General features: G+C 44.0%; 1 protein-coding gene across 1 annotated transcript; it reads left to right on the top strand.

Annotated features, from left to right (window-relative positions):
* Positions 1-918: 918 nt before the first annotated feature.
* LOC129590855 (transcription activator BRG1-like) lies at positions 919-14,805 on the top strand. Its single transcript, XM_055486283.1, has 12 exons — positions 919-1,732; positions 4,315-4,813; positions 5,677-6,010; positions 6,079-6,220; positions 6,511-6,675; positions 6,749-6,922; positions 7,333-8,043; positions 9,172-9,658; positions 10,416-10,950; positions 11,714-12,098; positions 12,625-13,025; positions 13,977-14,805. The coding sequence occupies exons 1-12, from the start codon at positions 1,538-1,540 to the stop codon at positions 14,527-14,529; spliced, it is 4,581 nt and encodes a 1,526-aa protein (XP_055342258.1). The 5' UTR covers positions 919-1,537; the 3' UTR covers positions 14,530-14,805.
* Positions 14,806-23,682: the final 8,877 nt, after the last annotated feature.

The raw sequence follows: 23,682 nt of genomic DNA on the forward strand, positions 1-23,682 counted from the left end.
GAAAATGAAAATTTTCTCAGAAAAATGATCAGTTTCCGTTGCTTCCGATAAATACTGTGTCTTTGCATTTCCTGGGAATTTTTTCAGTTTTCTAAAACTGGATTAACGAATCTCTACTTTTTGCATAAAGGTGGACTGCAATATTGGCCCTATATGTTTTGATTATTTTCCACAATTTCCACGTCGATGTTGTCCTGTGTCAAATATTTGAATTCAGCCGGCTGTGTGTACTCACTGTACTGGATGGATGTGTAATGGATTTTCGTGTGCAGCACATAACGGCGATGACGCCCGCGCCGTTCCCTGCAGGAAGAGATCCGCTCGCTCACGCCGACCTCGCTGGCGTCGGCACTTTGCCGTACAAGTAGTGCAGAAAGCACTCTACGGCCGATATAAACCAGCAAGGAAATATTTCCACCAAGCTGGTTTGGCTCTGCTCTGCTGCCGAATAAATGAGCCCGTGAGCTTGAGCTGCTGCGACTATTGCCCACACACCGAAGTGACAGCTGGAGAAATATTTTACCGTGCAGCGGTTAAAAATAAGCCCATTCATGCTAAAGTGGGTGCGGCCTACCGGTCCGACCACGGACCGACCGATTTAGCAACACTTTCGGCAGCTGTTATTACGACTTCTCGTGACTCTTCTGTTCTTCATTCCACGAAAAAAAATTAAACACGATTTTATTGAAATTCTACATGGTCAGATTAAAGCAAGTGCAGTGCGGTGTTGATGGTGGCATAAAATAGATGAACTGGACGCCCGTACACACGTACACGGACCGAAGACCGCTTGAATATCGATAAGCACGTACGCGCTGCGCTGCTCGGCGCTTTATCGTGTGTGCTCGTTGAGGCGATATCGGGTCGCGTTTGGCACTGGCCACAATGAAGAAAATTTCAGAGTCTAGCAGCGCAGTTCATCCGCTACGTGCCAGTAATATAGAGGTTGTTTTGTCTGCCTGATATACCACCAGCCAACCGTTTGTGTATATGTGCTATATGCTGCGACTGGTTTTGTCGACCAGTGTTTTCTCATGGAATTGACCGAATGAATCACACGGTAGATCGGTGTGTGTCTGTGTTGCGTTTTTCTACACACGAGTCAGCCGCGGCCGCATAATCATTCCATCTCCACTTGAATGGGCCTTCGCTTTGATTAAAGCCCCAGCGAACAACGTGCGCTGATTGCAACGATTGCACCGCGTGGCGTGGCGTCACGAAGCCCCTGCATCCGGACCCTTGCCGCGTGTACACACACCGCACCCCCCTAAACGCCAACCTCACTACACCACGCCACAATTTTTTGCTGATTTTGTCGCGGTGGATATATTTGGCAGCCTAGTTCGATTTACCCGTGTATGTGGGCTGCTTTGCCGCTCATTTCTTTAGTTCATTAGCCAACCGGCTGTAGGAATGATTCAGCGATAATTAGATATCGAGTTGGTGTTGCTGATTGTTGCGTCACCGTTGCGGCGCCGTGCGGGCGCCATGGGAAGCCGTGGCTGCTGGTGTTGTTGATTCTGTGCGCTGGTTTACCATGTTCGCGTCCAATCCTAGTCCCTCCAGTCAAGTTCCTTCGCCGATGCACCAGTCCCACTATGCGCCCCACCAAGGGGCCCCTCCGCGCTACGCACCCCCGCCCTCTCCCGGTTATTATCAGCAGAATCCCGGCGGGAATGGTCCGGAGGCGACGGGACAGTATGCAATGCAGGTGCAGCAGAATTCTCCCAAGGTTTGTCGATTCTTTTTTCTCTGTCTTGCGTCTGTATGAATTATGTGGCCTAGACTCCAACTCTGACTCTGACTCTGATTCTGACCACTCAAACTCTGACTCTGACTACTCAAAGTCTGACTCTGACCGCTCAAAGTCTGACTCTGACTCTGAAGGTTTCTTAGGTTTCATAGGTTTCTTAGGTTTCTTAGGTTTCTTAGGTTTCTTAGGTTTCATAGGTTTCATAGGTTTCTTAGGTTTCTTAGGTTTCTTAGGTTTCTTAGGTTTCATAGGTTTCTTAGGTTTCATAGGTTTCTTAGGTTTCTTAGGTTTCTTAGGTTTCTTAGGTTTCTTAGGTTTCATAGGTTTCTTAGGTTTCTTAGGTTTCTTAAGTTTTTTAAGTTATTCTTAGGTTATTCAGTCAGAGTCAGAGTTTGGACAGTCAGAGTCAGACTTTGAGTAGTCAGAGTCAGAGTTTGAGCGGTCAGAGTCAGAGTCTGAGTCAGAGCTTGAGCGCGGGCCGAATTATGTTGCTCCGTCCGATTTCATCGCAGAATAGACGCACAAATTTATAAATATTTTTTCAAAGAAAAAGTTAAAATCGTTTGATTTTATTTTTATATACGCGAACTGGTCCTGGTTTTCGAAGATTATTTTGTACTGTCTTTTCGATTTTGCAATAATATTTATCGATCGGGTTAAGCATTTTCGCAGGCATTTTGTTTTCTCGTAATTTTTTTAATAATTTGCTTAAGAAAAATTAAAATTGTTTAACGTTTGTTTTTATTACTTTTATTCGCAAACAGGTTCTGGTTCATCAGAGATTATTTTTATATTTTTGAAATTTGTTAGAATTTATCGATCGGATTAGCCAGTTCCACAAGCATTTAACCTCCACCACGCTTTTCCGGATTTTTGAGAAAATTTATGTAGATCAGGGTTTCGGGGACGGGAAGACCAGGAAGACCGGCTGTATGTCGTGTTTGCGCTGTGTGTATCGTTTCTTTTGTAGCTCTTGAAAAATAGCGGCTGTATCTTTATATTCATCCCCCTTGTAATAAGTTTAAGCGGGGATGAATAGAGTAACACGATGGCGGCGGTGTGGGCAGCACACTGGCAGCCAGCATCTCCCGCGAGTACATCCGGTGCAGTCCTGTTGATTAGCAGCCGCCGCAGCAATTGTGCGCGTCCCGCCAATCGATGCGGGATGCGGAGCTGCAGTTGCACACACTCGTGATGGAATGCGCCGGGCGCCATTGGGTTCGGTTCTATGTGCGTGTGGTGGAGTGTATCGATTTTCGCTGTTCTGAAATCCCGCGTTTCTAGGGCGGTATGCTATACGGGAAACGGTGGGAATCGTGGGCGAAATAGTCAGGAAAATTTGTCACATTTTATGGGATTTATTTTTCAAAAATTCCAGTTCCACACCGGAAATAATTTAAAAAATAAGCCGCATTTGTTTTAAAATGCCGAGTTTGCGTGCGTTAGGATGTTTTACGAAGCACGAAACTAAAGTATTTAATTTGTCATATTTTTGTGGGATTTTCTTTTTTTAAATTACAGTTGCACACCGGAAATAATTTAAAAAAATCATCAACCGAGTTTGTTGTAAAATGCTGAAATATGGTGTAATTTGCGTATCAACACGGTACGTTAGAAAATTTTAACGGATATCGAATTAATAAGTTTAAATTTATGGGATTTGATTTTTTATAGTATTTCAATCCCACACCGGAAATAATTAAAATTTATCAACTGAGTTTTTTATGAAAATGTTTGGTATATTGCATATCAGCGCGATGCGTTCGGAAAATTTCACGAATGTCGAACCAAAAAATTTGTTATAATTTGAGGTTAGCGGCAATTAATTTTTAAAATAATTAGCGGAAATGGACGTGGTTAGAGTAGTTCCCGGCATAAAACCGTTTTCTGTATAAGAGCCACAAGTGTATATTTTCCCAAAATGACTGTCAATTACGGAACGAGATATGACGTTTTCCGCGCCGGTCTTTCGAGCAAATAACAAAATATGTGCGCCATAAAAATGGGCTTGATTATTATCATCACGGATACAGGTTGCTGGCAGCGTATGACGAAAGCCGTCTCTGTACAGTAGTCCGTACGGCACTGCGCCGCGCACAGCGGCACAGCGAAAACCAACCATTCCGGTTCGCTTTTCGCCGATTGCCACGAACGGCTGCAGTCGTGATATACGGCTGCACCGCTGTGACTAATCCCCACACATATACAGCTATACACAGCAGCCGTACCGAAAAACATGCGCTACGGTGAATGGCACAATTTTCTCCGTTCTGCACAACACACACACAGCACACAGTCGCTGCAACAGCCCAGTGTTTTTCATGCCAACACACAGCGCATAACAGGCTTAACGCGAAATCTTATGACTGGCACGAACGTGTGCATTCGAAGGCTTTTTGCGACACAGTGCTCTTGTATTGGATAATAACAGCGAGACCATGTAATGTAGCGTGTTGGCGACGTTAGCGTTGTGTTGACCAATGGAGCAGCAGGAGAATCCCGCGCCCCCGCGGGACTACAACACCATGTCCCCGAATGAACTCTTGCCGATCTTATTGCAGGCCATCGGACAGATGGAGGAGAAGGGGATGCACGCCGATCCGCGCTACTCCTCCCTGGTCAATATGGCCAACCGGGTCAAAGCCCAGATCCAGCCCCCGGCCGCCCCCTACCCCTCCGCCCCCGCGGGCGGGTACTATCAGCCCCCGGAGCAGGCGCCGCGGGGGGCGGGGTACCCGGATGGCCAGCCGGAGCGTCCGCCGTCCAATCAGAGCGGGGGAGGGGGGTACCAGGCTTACGGGCAGAATTTCAACGGGATGGAGTACCCCACGCCGCCGCCCCCGCCGGGGGGTAGTCAGAATAGCCCGCCGTTGTGGGGTAATGGACCCGTGAAGCCGGCGGGGATGGGGCTGACGCCGCTGCAGAGGCAGATTCTCCAGACGCAGATCGCGGCGTTTAAGCATTTCTCTAAGCGGGAGATCCTCCCGGAGGCGGTGTACTTTGCCGTGCTGAATCGGCGGCCGCTGGTGGCCAGCAATCAGGGGAATGCCGGAGGAAATTGTAAGTAATTTTTGCGGGTAAAAATAGAATAATGGCGGTGATTGGTATGAATTTTGCTGAATTATTCCAGTAAAATGAACGAAAAATTACCGGTATGAATTTTTCTGTGAATTTGAAGGTACTGATGGCTATAATCTGCTACGAATTTTGCTGCTGAATCTGATAAATACAGAGGTAGCTGCCAACAAAATGAACGATAAATAACCGATACAGATTTTTCTATGGATTTTGCAGACTGAGATGGCTTTAATTTCCTGCGAATTTTGCTACTGAATTTGATGAATAGTTTTAACAAAATGAGCGAAAAATAACCGGTACACAGTTTTTCGTGAATTTGGAGATTTGGATAGGCTCTGATTTCTCCGAATTTTGCTAAATAATTTTCATAAAATGAACGAAAAAATAACCGGTATGGAAGTTTTCTGCTAAATTTTGCTGCTAAATTTGTTGTTAAAACTGCGTGAAATGAACGAAAAATAACCGTACGAATTTTTCTGAAGCTTTGAAGATTCTCAGGGCAGTGAATTATGATGGCTACGGCTTCCGCTGCTATATCTGTAAATAATTTTAACAAAAGCGAAAAATAACCGATAGTACAGATTTTGCCGAGATTTCGGATATTCAGATGGTTGCGTTCTAGTTTTAAAAAACTTTTCATTGGAAGTAAGGAAAGCACTGATGAAAAAGCAGAATACATGTATGAAACTTGAAAATGCAGTCTGTAAATCAGGCCGCTGATCTACTTTACGGACAACCTCAGCAGATATTATTAAATTTTAATAAATAATTAAATTAATATTAAAAGCGGCAACACATGACTGCACCGTATACGCTATTGAAATATGCATGATTTACGTATACAGCCTCGCGCACCGCGTCGCCCGTCTCCAGCCAGGAATCCACCGGCTCCGGCGGCTCCCTCAACCAGTCACCCGCCTCGCAGACGCCGACACCGGTGCCGATGGCGCTACAGAACGGCGACAGCGGGATGCTGCAGCCGGCGCCCAACGGTCTGCCGTTTCCGCTGCAGCCGCCGCCCGCCCTCGTCCCCCAGCCGCTGCCGCCACCGCCGGATTACACGGCACAGCTGCGCCCGGAAGCGCTGGCTCTGCTGCATCAGGAGCGCCAGTGCCGCTCCACCGGGATTAAGACCAGCGGGATTGATCTGGAGGCGCTGGCGGAGGAGCGCGAACGACGGTACGGTTGATGTGGTATATATTGCGGCAGAGGATAGGGTTTAATTGGGCGGTGATGGATTGTGGTAGGATTATCCATGGCATGAATTGTCGGAAAAATCAGCTGGAGAAGATGCTGCAGCAGGAGTTGCCGGAGGAGGAGAGGAGGAAGGCCACGATCGAGCTGAAGTCGTTGAGTTTGATCCAGATGCAGCGACAAATCCGACAAGAGGTAATTTTAATTTCAATTGATTTTGGTTTAAATTAGAATTATTTTTGATATAAATTAAAATTAATTTTGATTTAATTTAGAATTAATTTAGATTTAAATTGAAGACAGTAATTGGTAAACTGTGTTAACGATTCACACAGTATCATTTCTTTTTTGGTTATTTATGGCTGATGCATTCTGCTGTTGACTTTTACGTAAAAAATTACGCGGATTTTTGAGGCCTTCATTTGTTTTTGCGATATTTCTGATATATCTGCAGTTGGTTTCGTTAACGGTAGTTTTGTTGACAGATTAACGAAATCTTCACGAAAGACACGTTTCTCGAATCGGGATTTTGTCCGAATTTATACAAACGGTTAAAAACGCAAACTATGCACCGCGACTCGCGCGCCACGGAGCGTCTCGAAAAACAGAAGCGGACCGAACTGGAAAAGAAGCGGAAGAAGGAGCGACAGGTAGGGATTTTTTCATCTGAAATTTTAATTATGTAATCGTTTGCATTTGATATGTTGGTCCATTTTTTTGCAGCAATTCTTAGCTGCCGTTCTGCAGCATGCCAAGGACTTTCGTGATGGACACAAAGCCGATCAGGCGAAGGTGATCCGACTGAATAAAGCCGTCATGACGTACCATGCCAATACCGAACGGGAGCAGAAGAAGGAGCAGGAGCGGATTGAACGCGAGCGTATGCGCCGGCTCATGGTACGAACATTTGTTTTTCGTTCTGTTTTCTTTCAAAATGTAGCTGGTTAACCAGTTATTTTTTTAAATAAAAAACATGTCGATACTGCACTTTTATTACATTGAATACACTCCTTTGTAGTAGCTTTGACAAGTGTCAGATAAGTCGGTTGTTTAAAGCCGGTACACTACAATTCACTTGGCTTCCTTACAAGTTATGAACGTTTTGCTGTGTTTAAAACGCCTGTTTATTATTATGCGTAGACACTCCAGTTTCTTGTTCTGTTGTTGATTTATACGTATAATCCGATATTCTTAATTTATTCTTGTTTGAGAATTGCTATTTGTTGTATAATAATTGTATTGAGTCAAAAATGGGTTATTTTAAAATATGTAATAAAAATTCCTGCGTTAAAATGGGACATGTTTAGGCTGAAGACGAAGAAGGCTACCGGAAGTTGATTGACCAGAAGAAAGACCGCCGCCTCGCCCACCTCCTCAAACAAACCGACGAGTACGTCGCCAACCTCACCGACATGGTCAAGGAGCACAAGAAAGCCGTCCGCAAGAAACTGCAGAAGGAGCTGCGCGAGAAGCGCAAAGAACAGGAAGCCAAACGCCGCGCCATCCTCGGCGTGGACGAATCCTCCCAAAACAGCGCCGACGAGTCGTCCCAGTCCAGCGACCAGGCCGTCCACGTCATCGAGGTGGCCACCGGGAAGATTTTGCGCGGCGACGACGCCCCGCGCGCCTCCCACCTCGAGCAGTGGCTGGAGCAGCATCCCGAGTACGAGGTGGCCCCGCGGGATGAGAGTGAGGACGAGGAGGGCTCGGAGAACGAGGAGGAGGCCAAGCGGAAGAACGTGGAGACCGGGAAGGCCGATGAGGAGGTGCAGGAGCTGTTGAGGACGGCCAAGGCGGAGGACGATGAGTATGGGCAGTCGGAGGTGGATGCGGCCAATCAGAATTATTATCAGATGGCGCACGCCATCCGGGAGGTGGTGACGGTGCAGCCGAGTATTATGGTCGGGGGACAGTTGAAGGCGTACCAGCTGAAGGGGCTGGAGTGGCTGGTGTCGCTGTATAATAATAGTTTGAACGGGATCCTGGCCGATGAAATGGGTCTGGGCAAAACCATACAGGTGCGGTACGAATAACGGTATTTTAACTATTTTTCCAATCCAAAGTTGATTTATAGATTGATCGATTCCACAGTCGATTTATAGTTTTCTTATTAATTTAATTACATGATTTAATTTCTTATTAATTTAATTAATTTCTTATTTTTTTGCGTTTCCTAGTTTTCGGTTTCGTTAGCAGTTTTCAGCCGAAAAGATGAGTTTTGTTTGCATAAAACGGAGTACAAATCACTAATTTGACTTAATTTACGTTGTAAATTTGCCCTGGACTCGGCCACTGCGTTTGATTCTTTCTTACTGTTGAACTGTTCGTGTACAGTTATATGAATAAGAAAGAGTTTTACGCTAAATAAAAAAAGAAACAACTAATTAGGTTAAAAAGTTATAGTGAGAAAATTGTCTGCGCAATATTACAATTCGAACTGCAAAACTGGGACTGCTAACAGTAACAGAGCCTTTAGTCTACGTTTTATTATGCTTTGACACCATCTGTCTGATATCGCCGTTTTTTCAGATGTCCGGCGGTTTATGGAATGTTTTATTTTTTAATTCTGACTTACGGATTCTTAGTGCTTTTCGGTGTTTAACGTGTTTTTCTTTAGTTAAAATTTTTAGACAGAAATCCGGATTTTGTTTGCAGGGAACCGGATCACTATTCACTTACACAAATCACTTGTTTGCCCTGTAAATCTGGTCTACCATATTCAGTTGTAATTTTTTAATTAATTTATTTGATAATTATTTTTTATTGAATTTGGTCATTCAGCGTCGTGAACTTTTCTCAAATTTTGATTAGTGATATTGACTGGCTGAGCTCGTAGCCAGAATGCCAGATCAATGCAATTTCCAGTTGAAAGTGTTGTTTTTATTTTTGTGCATACTTCAAGTATAGAACTTGGTCGGTAGGCTACAGCAGCGACAGTTTCTTCTACCAACCCGTTTCCGATAGTATTTTCTCATCCTGAAAAAATGTGCTGCTCATAAAAATAAAAAGGTAACAGAAATCATTTTCTGAATTTGTTTTAAGTCGGTGATAGAATATTGAAATTTGGACTATAGCTCTATTGGAATGTGCGTTGAGGCTGTCAGAGCCGATGTTCTACAATTTCTAACAGTTGTACCGGTTTGCAGACCATCAGTCTGGTGACGTACCTGATCGAAGCGAAGAAGAACCCCGGTCCCTACCTGATCATCGTCCCGCTGTCCACCCTGTCCAACTGGCAGCTGGAATTCCAGAAATGGGCGCCCTCCGTCATCACCATCGCCTACAAGGGCACACCCACCGTCCGCCGTGCCTACAACACGCAGATCCGCCACGGGAAGCTCAACGTCCTGCTGACGACGTACGAGTACATCATGAAGGACAAGGCCAGTCTCAGTAAGGTCCGCTGGAAGTACATGATTATTGACGAGGGCCACCGCATGAAGAACCACCACTGCAAGCTGACGCAGATCCTGAATACGTACTACACGGCGCCGCACCGGCTGCTGCTGACCGGCACACCGCTGCAGAATAAACTGCCGGAGTTGTGGGCGCTCCTGAATTTCCTGCTGCCCAGTATCTTCAAGTCGGTGACCACGTTCGAGCAGTGGTTTAATGCGCCTTTTGCTACAACTGGTAAGCACTATGCAGATTTAAAAGTGAAATTTAAAATGATGAAAATATACTTAATTGGCCTTTCGCTTCGACAACGGCAAAAATACGTTGTACGTACATTAATGAAGTCTTCGGACTGCGATTTTGGTTTAAGTTGATGTATTTAATTGTTCTGTAGCTTTACTTCACTTTTGTAATGGTTCCTACTAGACAATGTTACATGCATTCAAAATTTAAATAAGTTTATTTCAAGTTATTTAATTTCTGCCGTTGAGCATTGGATTGGCAGTTATGATTATTTTTACGGGACATATTTTTGGCTGCGGCCGAGTAATTTATTTAAAGCGCAGATTATAATATTTCAGTAACAGTTTGAACTGAATTAAAATTCAACACACAGTTTGGTATAGAATAATGATATTTTAAGTTTCTAACATAGCAAAACTGGGCGTCATTTCTGCTTCGTACTAAGTTTTCATACAGATATGTTGCGTAGTTCCGTTTTGTTAGCCGATATGGTAGAACGGTGGCGCCAATTCACCTAACATTCACCGTCGATCTCCCGCCAAATAAGTAATTGGCCTTGAAATTGACATACCGTAAATGTACTGTAATTATGAAACTTCCCCACGATATTTTGACTTAACCGATTTTTTAAAATTTATATAAAGTAATTAATGAATTGATTTGAAGTAGATTAGCTGTTGGTTTTTGTCTGCGGTATCTCTGCAGAAGTAAAATCTCACCAAGTTTTTGAGTAACTTTTATCTGGCTGCAGGTGAAAAAGTGGAGCTGAACGAAGAAGAAACCATCCTGATCATCCGGCGTCTGCACAAAGTACTCCGGCCGTTTTTACTGCGCCGTCTGAAGAAGGAAGTGGAATCTCAGCTGCCGGACAAAGTGGAGTACCTGATCAAATGCGACATGTCGGCGCTGCAGAAACTCCTGTACCGGCACATGCAGCACAAGGGCGTGCTGCTGACCGACGGCTCCGAGTCGAACAAGAAGGGCCGCGGCGGCGCCAAGACGCTGATGAACACAATCATGCAGCTGCGCAAGATCTGCAACCATCCCTTCGTCTTCGAGCACATCGAGGAGGCCTTCGCCGAGAAGCACGCCGGCGAGAAGCACGACAAGCAGCCGGCCGTCACCGGGCCGGTGCTCTTCCGGGCGTCGGGGAAGTTTGAGCTGCTGGATCGGATATTGCCCAAGCTGAAGGCGACCAATCATCGGGTACTGATTTTCTGCCAGATGACGGCGCTGATGACCATTATGGAGGATTATCTCAACTGGCGACATCTGAAATATCTAAGGTGGGATCACTGACATTCCAATGGCGGTATTACTTTGATTATAATATAATTCTTAATAATAAAAGTAATTTTTAATAATAAGATTTAGTACTAACAATAATAATAAATAACAAAATAAAATGATAATTTTATGAAATAATTCTAATAATAATTGTTATGGAAACTCAGTTATTGTACTGCAGGGATACGAAACAACCCTAAAACAGTGAAGATTTTCTTATCAATTTTGCCTCTCTCTTTTTGAAGTGTTGTTTGCGGAATTGTTTGCGGAATTGATTCTTTTGTTGTTTGCGGTTGTTGTTTGCGGAATTGTTGTTTGCTGTTTGTTTGCGGAATTGATTCTTTTAGATTAGGCGGTTGTCGCAGTCCAGGGAATAAACTAGCTTAATATTAAAATTGTAAAAAAACGTTGTGAAGGCTCGAAGTTATTCGGTGTCAAACTTTAGCACGGATTTTATTTTGGCGGTGACTTTTCCCGACCGTAACCACCAAGCACGGCCATTGTTCTACACTCAGGGTGTTGAAACTTGACAATTTGTCATACATCACTCTTTGTGAACGCAATTAAATAAATATGTCTTAACAGAAGGATGGAATGCTATAAGGCTGCTGTATTACCCACAGTAATAAACTTGTTTCGATCAGATTTTTTTTACTTTGATATTACGGTATCCAGATAGGATTTTACGTAAGAAAAATTCGCTTTATAGACGAATGTACGAGATTGTTCGTATGCCGCGTGTGCATGTGTGCCGTTTTGCAGACTGGATGGCACGACCAAGTCGGAAGACCGCGGGAAACTCCTGCAGGATTTCAACCGGAAAGACTCGGAGTACTTCATCTTCCTGCTGAGCACGCGCGCCGGCGGGCTGGGGCTGAATCTGCAGACGGCGGACACGGTGATCATCTTCGACTCGGACTGGAACCCGCACCAGGACATGCAGGCGCAGGACCGCGCCCACCGCATCGGCCAGCAGAACGAGGTGCGCGTGCTGCGCCTGATGACCGTCAACTCCGTGGAGGAGCGCATCCAGGCCGCCGCCAAGTACAAGCTCAACCTCGACGAGAAGGTCATCCAGGCCGGCATGTTCGATCAGAAGTCTACGCTCACCGAGCGGCAGCAGTTTTTGCAGGCTGTACTCACACAGGTTGGTTATTAATTTTAACAGAATAATGTATATAATTCTTTGGGGAAGATGATACAGTTAATTTGTTAATATTGGTATTGTTTTTGTTAAATTTTTGGCGTTATTATATTGGTTAATTTTTTTCGTGTGAATAAGTCAGTGTTAATTTGTCGGCAGTCTTTTGCGTGGTTGACACTTTACAGCATGTTTTCCGGCTGCGTTTGTAGCCTTTGAGAATATTCAGCGCATCTATAATTAGCAGATTGATATTCGTACATATTGCGGTGTTTATGTGGCTCTATGCTGCTTGGGATGTGTGTTAGCAATATGTCGCGCGATACAACAATTACCTACGCTGCATAACTCTTCATTATGCCGGTATCGTAGATTGGTGGCTTACTGTGGAGGGGTAATTACGCGAACAGTTGCTTATTGTCAGTCAGTCTTTAATGAAAATTGTGAAAACTTAAACTTTTTCGAGAAGAACATGTAAATTAAAGTGGAAGTGTTTTTTTTTTATTTTTTAAATCGATGTTTTTGCTGTCAGGAGGATGAAGGGGAGGAAGATGAGAAGGAAATCCCCGACGACGAGACCATCAACCAGATGCTGGCGCGCAGCGAGGACGAATTCGAGACCCTGCAGAAGATCGACAACGCCCGCATCCTGGAGGAAGCTCGGACGCCCGGCGGTCCCAAACCGCGGCTGATGGAGGAAGACGAACTGCCCAGTTGGCTGTGTAAGGACGAGAAGGAGATCGAGCGATTGACGGCGGATTCCGATGAGGATCGCATCTTCGGCCGGGGATCGCGGCAGCGCAAGGAGGTGGACTACTCGGAGGATCTGCTGGAGAAACAGTTTCTGGAGAGTCTGGAGGTGGTCGAGGAGGACGAGGAAGATTCCCCGGAACCGGCCAAACCGCCGCCCGGGCGCAAACGGGGCCGTGCACGGTGAGAAAAGGAATTGGTTAGACGCGGAGATCAATTATTTTAAAGCGAAAAACTTGTGCTGTGTAGGATCGGTGCTGAAAACTAATTTAAAATATTGCGGTTTACTTATATTGCTGATTTTTATATTGCTGATTTAGATTAATGGTATAAGTTGTTGTAAAGCAATCAAAAGGTAATAATTGTAAGTACATTAGACTGCTTCACACTGTAAAATGGTTTCGGTTTTTTGGGAAATTAATAACGATGTATTGAATTCGAATGAATTTCATTGAAGGTGAATTTTTACTGTTTGGTATTACGGCAGTGTGTTTACGGAGTATAAGGTAAAGAAAAGGGACGAATTACAACGTCGGGAATACGCTAATTACCGTAATTGCCGAAGTCGTAGAATAGTGGTCGCGAGCAGTCCACTGATAATGGGGCTCTTTGTGAACTCCTGGTTACACGTGTTGGTTGTGGATTCGGTAATTATAATTCCATGTTTACTTTTTTCCCTTTCAACAAATAGGAGGAAGAAATCATACGAGAATGCAAATTGAAATTAATAGCTGTCACAATATATAATGCGGTTTATGGAACGCTGAATTAAAGAATGACGAAACCGTTATGTAGCCAATATAGCACGTGTTCTGTGCGCTTTTTTGGGGAATTGTTAGGACTTTATCGGTGTAACACAGTTAAAATTGACTGATGGTGATTTTTATTTTTGCCCTGTTTGTCTAATTTTATAGTGAAAAATAGTGTTCTGTTTATTGTGCCTGTCTATATGCAACCACGGAATATGGACAAAGTGAGAGAAGAGTAACACGTCGACAATACCGTGCTGTCTTATGGCCGAAGTTGTAGAGCAGTGGTCATGGAAAACCGTGCTAAACGGTCCTATCACCAGTTGGCAATTCGCTATAGTATATAAGATTCGGATTATAAGTAGATGCTTTTTTCCATCAACAGGTACGAGGAAGAATCGGACGAAAGCGAGGAAGTCGGGCCGACGACGAGCAGTCGCAGCCGGCGGAAGATCGTGGCCAAACCGGACCTGGCGGCCAAGACCCGCGACGACATCCAGAAGATGTTCGACATCCTGGTCAGCTACCAGGACACGGACGGACGCGTCCTCTCCGGGCCCTTCATGAAACTGCCCACCCGCCGCGAACTCCCCGACTACTACCAGGTCATCCGCAAACCCCTGGACCTCAACAAGATCGAGCGCGGCATGCAGGAAGGGAAGTACAAGACCGTCGAATCCTTCGAGCACGACATCCTCCTCATGTGCAAGAACGCGCAGGAGTATAATGTGGAAGGGAGTTTGATTTATCAGGATAGTGAGGTGCTGGAGATGGTGCTGAAGGAGTGCAAGAAGCAGCTGGTGGCCGGCGAGAAGGAGATCTGCATTGAGCCGGGCAGTTTCAGTATGGGCCCGCCCACGTACCTGCCGCCCGCGGAGTACGACGAGGAGGAGGACGGGAAGAGCGGCGGCAGTCAGAGTGAGGAGGAGTCGGCGTAGTTGGAGGGGGTCACGTGATGCATGTGCATGCGGTGGGCGGGGGATCTTTTGGTGGTGTTTAGACGATGATGGGCGCGTCTTTTTTGGGGGTGGGTGGGGGTGGTGCGGCTTAGATTAGCGTTTGTTTAAGAAGAAGGTTAGAAATATTTTATAGTTGTTGGTTTTCTTTTACTGATGCATGTGGTAGAGCGCGACTTCTATTTATATTTGGCCATTAATTTGGAACCCGAAATTGCAAAACATATCCGTTCTAATGTATTTCAAATAAAACGATGGATTTTGGTCAGGATTTTGCGGTATTTATCGGTTATTGACTGCCACACATGCGGTAAACATGCGATGCGTGTAACAGAACGTGGCCCGGTACACAGTAGTACCAATTTCGCATACGTGATACGGTATCCGTACATCCACTAAACCTATCGCTATAAAATCAAATGGATAAAATTGGATTTTTGGTGTATTAAATGAAATTAAAATGGACAAAAAGGGTTTTAATGCATTGTAGTGAGCAAAAGTCAGGATATTATCCGATCTTCTTAAAACTTTACTGCAAATTAATCACTCAGGACTGACAGGAGCACATGACTATAAAGTTCAAAATTTTCAACTCATTCGAAATTTCAAGAAGCAACATGAACTTGATATTGGTTCAGATTTAGATATTAATGTAGAGTCCATGAATATATCGTAGTATGATGGCTGAGACCCGGATGCAACTGGAAAAAGAAACAAAGGTCATGGATGACCACGTTTACAAAATTAGGAAATGAATTCATAAATGGAAATGGCTATTGTCACCCCCTTGCACCCCCTTTCGACTATTGTCACCCCCTTTTTTTAAATAAATTAAACACCCCCTTTGACTATTGTCACTCCCTATAACACGGCCTTTAGGCTATTGCCACCACCATTAAATTTATTTTATAATTTCGCCACCAGCGGGTCTTTTTCAATTCTGTTTCTGCCACCACCGGCAGGGAAAGGCGCCAAGCGAAGCTTATTAACACTTAATGCATCGCTTAGATGCGGTCTCATTTTTTTGACATTAAATTTCGCATCTTCAGGATTTTTTTTACTAATGAGTTCCGCAGCAAAAGCGATAGCAAAAAGCCCGCAGTTATGTCCGTCTCTCTGCTGCTGCGCGCGTGGAAAAAAAATTTCGGCGTCTCGGTTAAGTTTGTACAATAGCCAAAAAGGGGGTGACAATAGCCAAAAGGGGGGTGACAATAGCCAAAAGGGGGGTGACAATAGCCAAAAGGGGGTGCAGGGGGGTGACAATAGCCAAAAGGGGGTGCAGGGGGGTGACAATAGTCAAAAGGGGGTGAGGGGGGGTGACAATAGTCGCACCCTTCATAAATTGCACATTTTTTTATTTTTTGCTTGTGTATCATTATCGATGGATCTCCACGGCAGAACGGTCTCAATTATTTAGACATCCTTCTCAATTTGTATGGGTTTTCTAACTCTCCATGATAAGGTTCGATCCCGCAAAGAGCCATTATAACACGACGTAATCACATAACGTAGAAGATTAACTTCAGCTACGCAGTGCTTAATGTTTTAATTGCAGCCGGTGTTGTGTTCACTTTACCAGCTAGCCGATCGCACGATTTGTAATTACTACGAGTAGTACTTGTAAAACGATGCCAAGCCGTACGTACCAGATTGCAGTGATGTGTACTTGTTAACTGTATTGCAGTACTTCCGGTGCCGATAAGATATCGCCATTCCACGAGTTTAAGTTACGAGAACGGACGATAAGCAAATAATGTGACGATGGTTTACCGTTTATGGACGACTGGTTTATGTAGGTTCACCAATTACCCATATTATCGCACCCATGCTGTTTGAATACGAGAAATACTTGTCAATAGGGAACACAGTGTACTTGCAACTGTTTCTGTTCACCGCAAGTACTTGCTCACGATGCGTATCGCGCTTTACTTGCGAGCAGGCTTGCGATTTACCGTATTGTAGCTTGATAATATTTCGAGGAACTGAGCAGTCGAAAATTTGCATAATTTTGTTTGGTGTGCGACATGCAGCATTTCAAAACGGGAATGAATCGAGTTCGCAATACGGTCAGCGGCAATACGGCAATACGGTCAGCCCTATTGCTACAGACTGGCGTTTTATCCTTGATAAAAGATATGACGAACAGCGCTGCTTCCTGTCCGATATCATCCTACGGCTGCTGTATGACAAGTACCATCCCCTAACGGGCGGCCCACCAGTCCCCAATAGACGGAAATCTTTAGTTGGACGAGTGTCCACTGCACAAATTAAGCGCGGTAATCGTACTACGCAAACCGTTGAATCCACGCCATCCGTGCTTTCGCAGTACCGGCTACGCACTGGGTGTACAAGGTATCACATTCGCTGACCATCTTTGGAAAAATTATGGTTGTGGTCTTCCCACCATGCAAAATTTCTGGAGTTTTTTGCACTTGATGTGACACCAAGTCGAGCAGTTTTTTTTTAAAAGGCAAATAACGCTGCTTCCATGCCCTTTATTTCCTGCCACACAGAAAACTATCGCCCTGGCATGGAGGTTTCACTTTGCATTAATGCATGAACTGGGAGTGCGGCATCCCGGTTTAGTTGTCTTTCAGTTGTACAATAACGATCTCCTGCAAAACGCATTCGAATCCTGGAGCAATAGCAACATCAGCTGTATGATTCGACCGCGCTTTATGGATGTAAGACGCCCGGGATCGAAGCACGTTGCGCGGTTCAATAATGCTAGCGAAGTTGAAGGTTACGTCATTGAGACACTAATTGCATTTAGCCGGTTCAGAAGAAGTATCGGAGCTATGCGGTTGGAATGCCGAGAAACAGAAGATAGGCTAAAGTTGCCTGTGTCTCTCACATTTGCCAATCTCGAGACGTTTGATGCCGAAAAACTTCTGCTGGCTGTGTTGGAGCGCACGACATTGCGACAAATCGAGCAGATTACGACAGTCGCACCGACCTATGTGCGATTCTTGAGGGTTTTCTAGACTTTTTCAACGCTGCGTGCCTTCAGTTTAAAAAGGTCACAATTGCTTGGTGGTCGCTTGGGTGTTGTGTCACTTGTGTGTGACAATGTACATTGGCGGCTCGATGGCAAATCATCTTCAAACTGTGTTTAATTTACAGTTGAATTAATTTTGCGTTTGCGGACTTGTGTCACTGGGTTAGCCATTTATTATTAGCAAGCCATTTATTTTTTATGACTTCAGTAATGTAAAATAGATCTGCGCACTGTCTTGAACAACTTGCCTAGGGGTCAGGTGGACGCGGCCTTGAAGGCGGGTAGAATGATGATGTTATCAATCGGTTAGATATTTATTCTCTATCCCACTTAATTACTAAACCAGTGTCTTGTTCAGGCAACTTTTCAAGGAAAGTCAGAACTGCAGTTGATGACTACGAAATACATCGTCGAGACGGTCAAACACGACGCATTTCGTGGGAAACATTTTTATCGTCGATGCAACTTAAAATACACTCGTACCGCAAGCGAGCAAGACTAAGAACATAATCTTCTTTTTATGGATGCAAGCGATTAAGAATTCAAAGGAGCGCAAAGCCTGAGAAGAGAGAATTTTGGCATCTTATAAAATAAAAAACTAACCGCACTCTCTGAACTCAGTAGGATTTTACTGTATTGCCAAGACAATAATATTAAGGTCAGCATTTGTTTGTAGTATTTTGAAGTTATCGCTGAAAAGCTGCATTTTTTGCCAGGGCGAAATAGTAACAGTTTAAAAACCATTAACGTCAATTTTCCAACACTTCCTTGTTCCAAACTATACTTTCCACAACGGACCATGAAACAGCTCTAGTAACTCAACCTACACAATTAGTAACTCAACCTACACACTGCTTAATTACTGTAGCGGCTCCACCAAGTTATACCACAGAGTTTGTGTACGGGAAGACACTACCCAGAGTGTGTGTATTATTTGTGCACGCGATGCATGGGCATACACACGCTGCGCGGGTGCAATTTTCCCGTATACAAACTCTGTGGTATAACTTGGTCGAGCCGCTACAGTATATAATTCAGTTTGTGTTGCGTTCACGTTTCTTTGCCTATCGCATAATTCTTTGCGAACTGTTACTGCGCGATTTTATACGACTTAATACGACAAATCTTTCAAAAGATGGTCTACCAGAAGATTCACAGAAACTTCTCCACGAGATTGCGAGGCTGTGTTAGCCGGGAAGTGCTCATAACCGTACATCACCCGGCAGTCACATTCTGCACTTGTATACCGCCGAATTGACCTTTACGGACAGGATGGAATGTCGGCCAGAGACAGCACCTCACCGCTGTCCAAGAACCACAATTTGGTATATAAGTGAACGAAAGTGTATAGCAGAAGTCCGGGTATCCACCGGTCAGTGGTCGGGCTGGATGCCAGGACCACGGTTCGCTAGTTCGACGAGTATACGGTTGCTACCTTGCTGTTATTACTAACCATGGTGAATCACTCACTTTCTTAACACTTGCCGTATGCTGATATACGTATTTGTATTTGTATTTTATGGTAAAATACGTCTACTAGGTACAGAGTAGAAGTGCTGATTAGATATCGGCATTCCGCGAGCATATAAGCATTACTTGCACGTGGACATAACCATGAACGGACGATAATCAAATAATCTAACGATGGTCAACGGACACAGAGCTGATGTAACGTTTACGATTACCGCATCGATGGTGTTAAGTGCCTCCTACCTATTATTACGGAATAGGTTTACAGCCAGAGTATATTTACAGCTAGGGCCGTTTACAGCTATTTTGTTTAACTTATAGCCAGGTTCACGGTGCGTATCATGCTTAACGTGTGACCAGGCTGGTGCTTTACTTTAATGAAAGAAAAAAGAATATTAGAATTCGAATGTTATTATCATTTTATTCGGTGTGTACTATGGCGCAGCATTTCACAAAGGAATGGATCCAATCCGTAATTAGCCGTATCGATACAGACTGGCGTTTTATCCTTGAATTAAAATATGACGAACAGCACCACTATCTGTCCGATATCATCTTACCTCTGCTCTACGACAAATACTATCCCCTCAGTGACGGCAACTGGACCGTTCCCACCAGTCCCAAATGGACGGAAATGTTTAACTGGACGAACTGTCCACTGGACAAACTGAGCGCAGTGGTCATACTACGCGAACCACTTCAACCACGACATGCGTGTTTTCACAGTACCGGCTACGCATTAGGTGTTCAAGGTATCACGCTCGCTTCTAATATCTGGAGTGACTATGGGTATGGTGTTCCAACGGTTCAAAATTTCTTGAAAATACTACACTTGCTGTGGCACCAAGTGGAGCATTTTATGAACGAAACACACCACGATCCTTCCATGCCACTGGTTTCCTGCAGCGCTGAATATCATCGCACGGGCATGGAGATGTTCTGGAGCAATGGTTTCGATCCGGGAGATCTTTCGCAGCACGGAATCCTGTGTCTGAATATGGCGTTAACAAAACCGACAGTTACGAATTAGTGTGGGATGGCTTCACGCTTCAGCTGCTTCGCGAATTAAGAATTCGGTATCCGGGTTTGGTTGTCTTTCAACTATACAATAACGAGCCCTTGCAGACACTGTTCGAATTCTGGAATAACAGCAATATGTACTGTGTTATTCGACCGCGCTTTATGGATTTGGGATGCCCAGGATCGAAGCACGTTTCTTGGTTTAAGGAGGTTGAGATTAGAGATTATGTGATGGAGATTCTAAATAAATTTAGGGGACTCAGTAGGAGGATTGAAGCTATGCGGCAAGAACATCGAGAAAGAGAAGACCGGCTCCAGATGCCGGTGCCTTTCACATTGTCAAATCTTGAAGCGTTTCATGCCGAAAAAATGCAGTTGGCTATATCCGAACGCATGACAACACAACACATCGAGTGGATAACAAAAGCCGAGCTTAATTATGTGCGATCCTTAATGGTTTTATTAGCTTTCTTTCAGCGTTGTATGCCTGTAGCCTGAAAAGGTCACAGTTCCTTGATTGCTTCATTGGTGGTTTTAATTCTGGTTGTGGGTTACCGATATCATGCGATATGCAAACAAGTTCTAACTTTACTGGAAACTATTTGCAGAAATCCGCATCGGGGTAATTCGTAACCTGGAAATAAAAATAGCAAACAAAAGCGGTAAACGCTATACACAGATTGACTATTAAGCGATGCTCAAGCGACACTCATTGAGCTTAAACATGTGATAAATCAGGAAAAGCTTCGTTAGCATAAAAGGTTTCGGTGCAAGTGGTGGCTGCATAGATATTGACAGTCTAGATTTGCTGGTAAATATGTAGCTACTGTAATTAACTAATTGGCCACAACCGATAATCAGACTAAAAGGGAAATTCAAATTAAATTGTACAAGGTTTTAAAATGTTCTTACGCAATTGTTCAGTGTGAACACTGTATATTCTAGGCACCACAACGGCAAATAACATAGATTATTAGGATATTCAACTTCTCTTAAAGTTGAATTAATTTTGCGGCTGACTGGAGTCGTTGGGTTGAGAGGCAATTTAAGGAAGCGACCCGGTACATGGTACCAAACTGGTGTACATGCACGAACGCCCACTCCCTTACACTTTTTTGCACTGCTATAAGACATTCTCTAGCCAAAGAGTTGCGTGAAACCGTTTGTGCGCGCATCAGTTATCGTTGCGGTTTTCGCGACAGAAGTGAAAGTCTCACCACGAATTCTTTTTTGTCTTCTGGCTGCAGATGAAAAGTTACAAGCTAATCAGGTACAAACTCAATCGCGGCAAAAGTTCATCTGGCCGGCTCTTCGATCTGCCGATTATCAAAACATACAGTTATGAAATTACATTGGCAAATGTCGCGAACAGTTTCTCGTCTGGATCTTTTGCGTGGTTTCATCGTGCCATGTATGTGCTGAAATGATGTAATGCGTGATGTTGTGCTCCATCAACGTTCATGTGAATATAATTAAGGAAAAGACGTTTTTGTGACCTTTGATATTAATTAGTAGCTTCTACACTTCCGCTAAGTTATAATATACGGTACATGTGATATATTATAAATATTATAAATAAAATAAAATTTTTTAAGTGCCAGTGAGCCAAAAACCGTTCAGATGGCGTTTTTTCTGTCTGATTTTCAAAGAATCCGTTTCCCCGCAGTTTTTTACATCGGAAAACGGTTTTTGCGTAATTTTAAAAATTATGCTTCATAGTGATAAAATTGGCGGGTTTGGAAAAATTGGCGGGTTCGAAATGATACATACATACTTCAAGTACATGTTCTGACAGATTATGCCGTAAATAAGTAGAGCCATAACATTCGTCTTAAAATTAACAAACTTATTAATGAAATTATAAAATAAGCTCATTGTATAATTTTTAATTTACTTCGAAAAACATCCGCGCCGCATCAAAATTGACACTGCACGTAATTAAGTAAAACGGTTACACGTACTTAAGACAAAATGCGCAACAAGTAGTTGTATCGAAAAATTCTTAAAGATATCGGAACTGCGCACCCACCGCATTGAAAGTAATGGCTTTCTCGCCACTAAACTTAACCAGAACACTAATGCCCAGTGAATGCTGAAGCTCCTTATTAACCGTCCAGGTGTTGGTGCTGCCGGCGGGAGTGGTCTGCGAATGGTACTGCTTCAGATTCAGGTAATCGTGCGAAGCTATCTTCGTGCGCCCATCCCAGACATGGACGCTCATTATAGTGCCCCCGTGCAGCTGGTACAAGAGGGTGATTTTATCTATGAAGGCATCTTTGCCATCGCGTTGCAGCGGCACAGGAATCGGCGCGTGGAACCAGCGTTCTTGCAGATTCGAACTGGTCAAGCGAAAGCGTGTACCCCATCCGTACACGACGGTTTCGAAGAAGCTGGCAATGTCTGGTACAAAACTGGTGCCGTGTAGATAATGGGCATTGGTGGCCTACAAAGCGTGACAGTCGAATTAGCAATATTTGGGCACTGCTGCAAGGTGGAATAGTGTGCTGTACCAACACAAATATAAAATCTGAGAGTAAATATGTGACCTTTCCCTCTACAGTAAAATATGTGACCTTTCCGTTTACATGACCGTACTGTGACTAACGCACGAACGTAATTAATAGCATACGTATAATACAGTCCTACCGCTTCTCCGTTCCCTGCACAAGCTAAAACAGTTAGCGCTAACAGAATCGGGTATATTATTGAAATGTATCCAACACAGTTTAATATGGAGGAAGTAACTACAAAGCAGCGAGGCTAAGTACAGAAGTACAAAAATAAATTCCAGAGGCTAAATTGCAATGGAAAACAGAAATACAGCTTCCTTAAATACTTGCCTTGCGCGTACGAGGTATTTCCCATGGCGTATTGCAGTTATTGCTTTTTCTCTTCCATATCTGTCAACGATATCTATCTATCCGGTTGCGATAAGGTGCTTTCAAGCTGGGAAAGAGTGGAATGATTGTAACAGACTGCACTGCTGAAAGTTGATTACGATTTTGCCAAAACCTAGCTATCGTTTTTTGTAATCATATTACCCAGTTTTTGGCTGATTACATGGTGGCGTGATGGCGCACCATGTTTCGCCGATCATTCGGGCTAGCAGATACATATCACTTATCACTGTAGGCCTGCAGCAAACCCATGCAGAAAAACAGGAAGTTTGCCATTTATCCTTGATAGGAAGTCTCTGTCGATAACAACGCACGCGTCTTATCATGATCATGACGCTAATTGTCGAAAATGCCGTTATGTGTACGTTATAACTGCATTTTATAAGCACGTTTAACCAGGTTTGGAACTCGTAAAAGTATTAGGTATACTTACTCTGCAGTAGATTTGCAAACTGATATTTATTTGATCCAAGGAATGCGGTACACTGTCAAATTACTTCACTATTATCCGAACAAAAAATCGAAGCTCACGGACAACACGCACAATATAATAGAAATTTCACGGAACCGCGGAAGAGTACCCAAATACTGTAACTTCATGCCAGGACCGCGTTAACTACAATGCCGGCCTGTTGCAACCCGGTTTAAAATAATTTGAATTTTGCTGTTGACGATGCATACGTTGGTATTTCTAGATTGAATTTCAAATTACGCACCATTCGATTCTACCAACAGAAAGCCCTGCTCAAA

Source organism: Paramacrobiotus metropolitanus, unplaced genomic scaffold (genome assembly GCF_019649055.1).
Source record: "Paramacrobiotus metropolitanus isolate TYO unplaced genomic scaffold, Prichtersi_v1.0 Parri_scaffold0000042, whole genome shotgun sequence".
Taxonomy (NCBI): domain Eukaryota; kingdom Metazoa; phylum Tardigrada; class Eutardigrada; order Parachela; family Macrobiotidae; genus Paramacrobiotus; species Paramacrobiotus metropolitanus.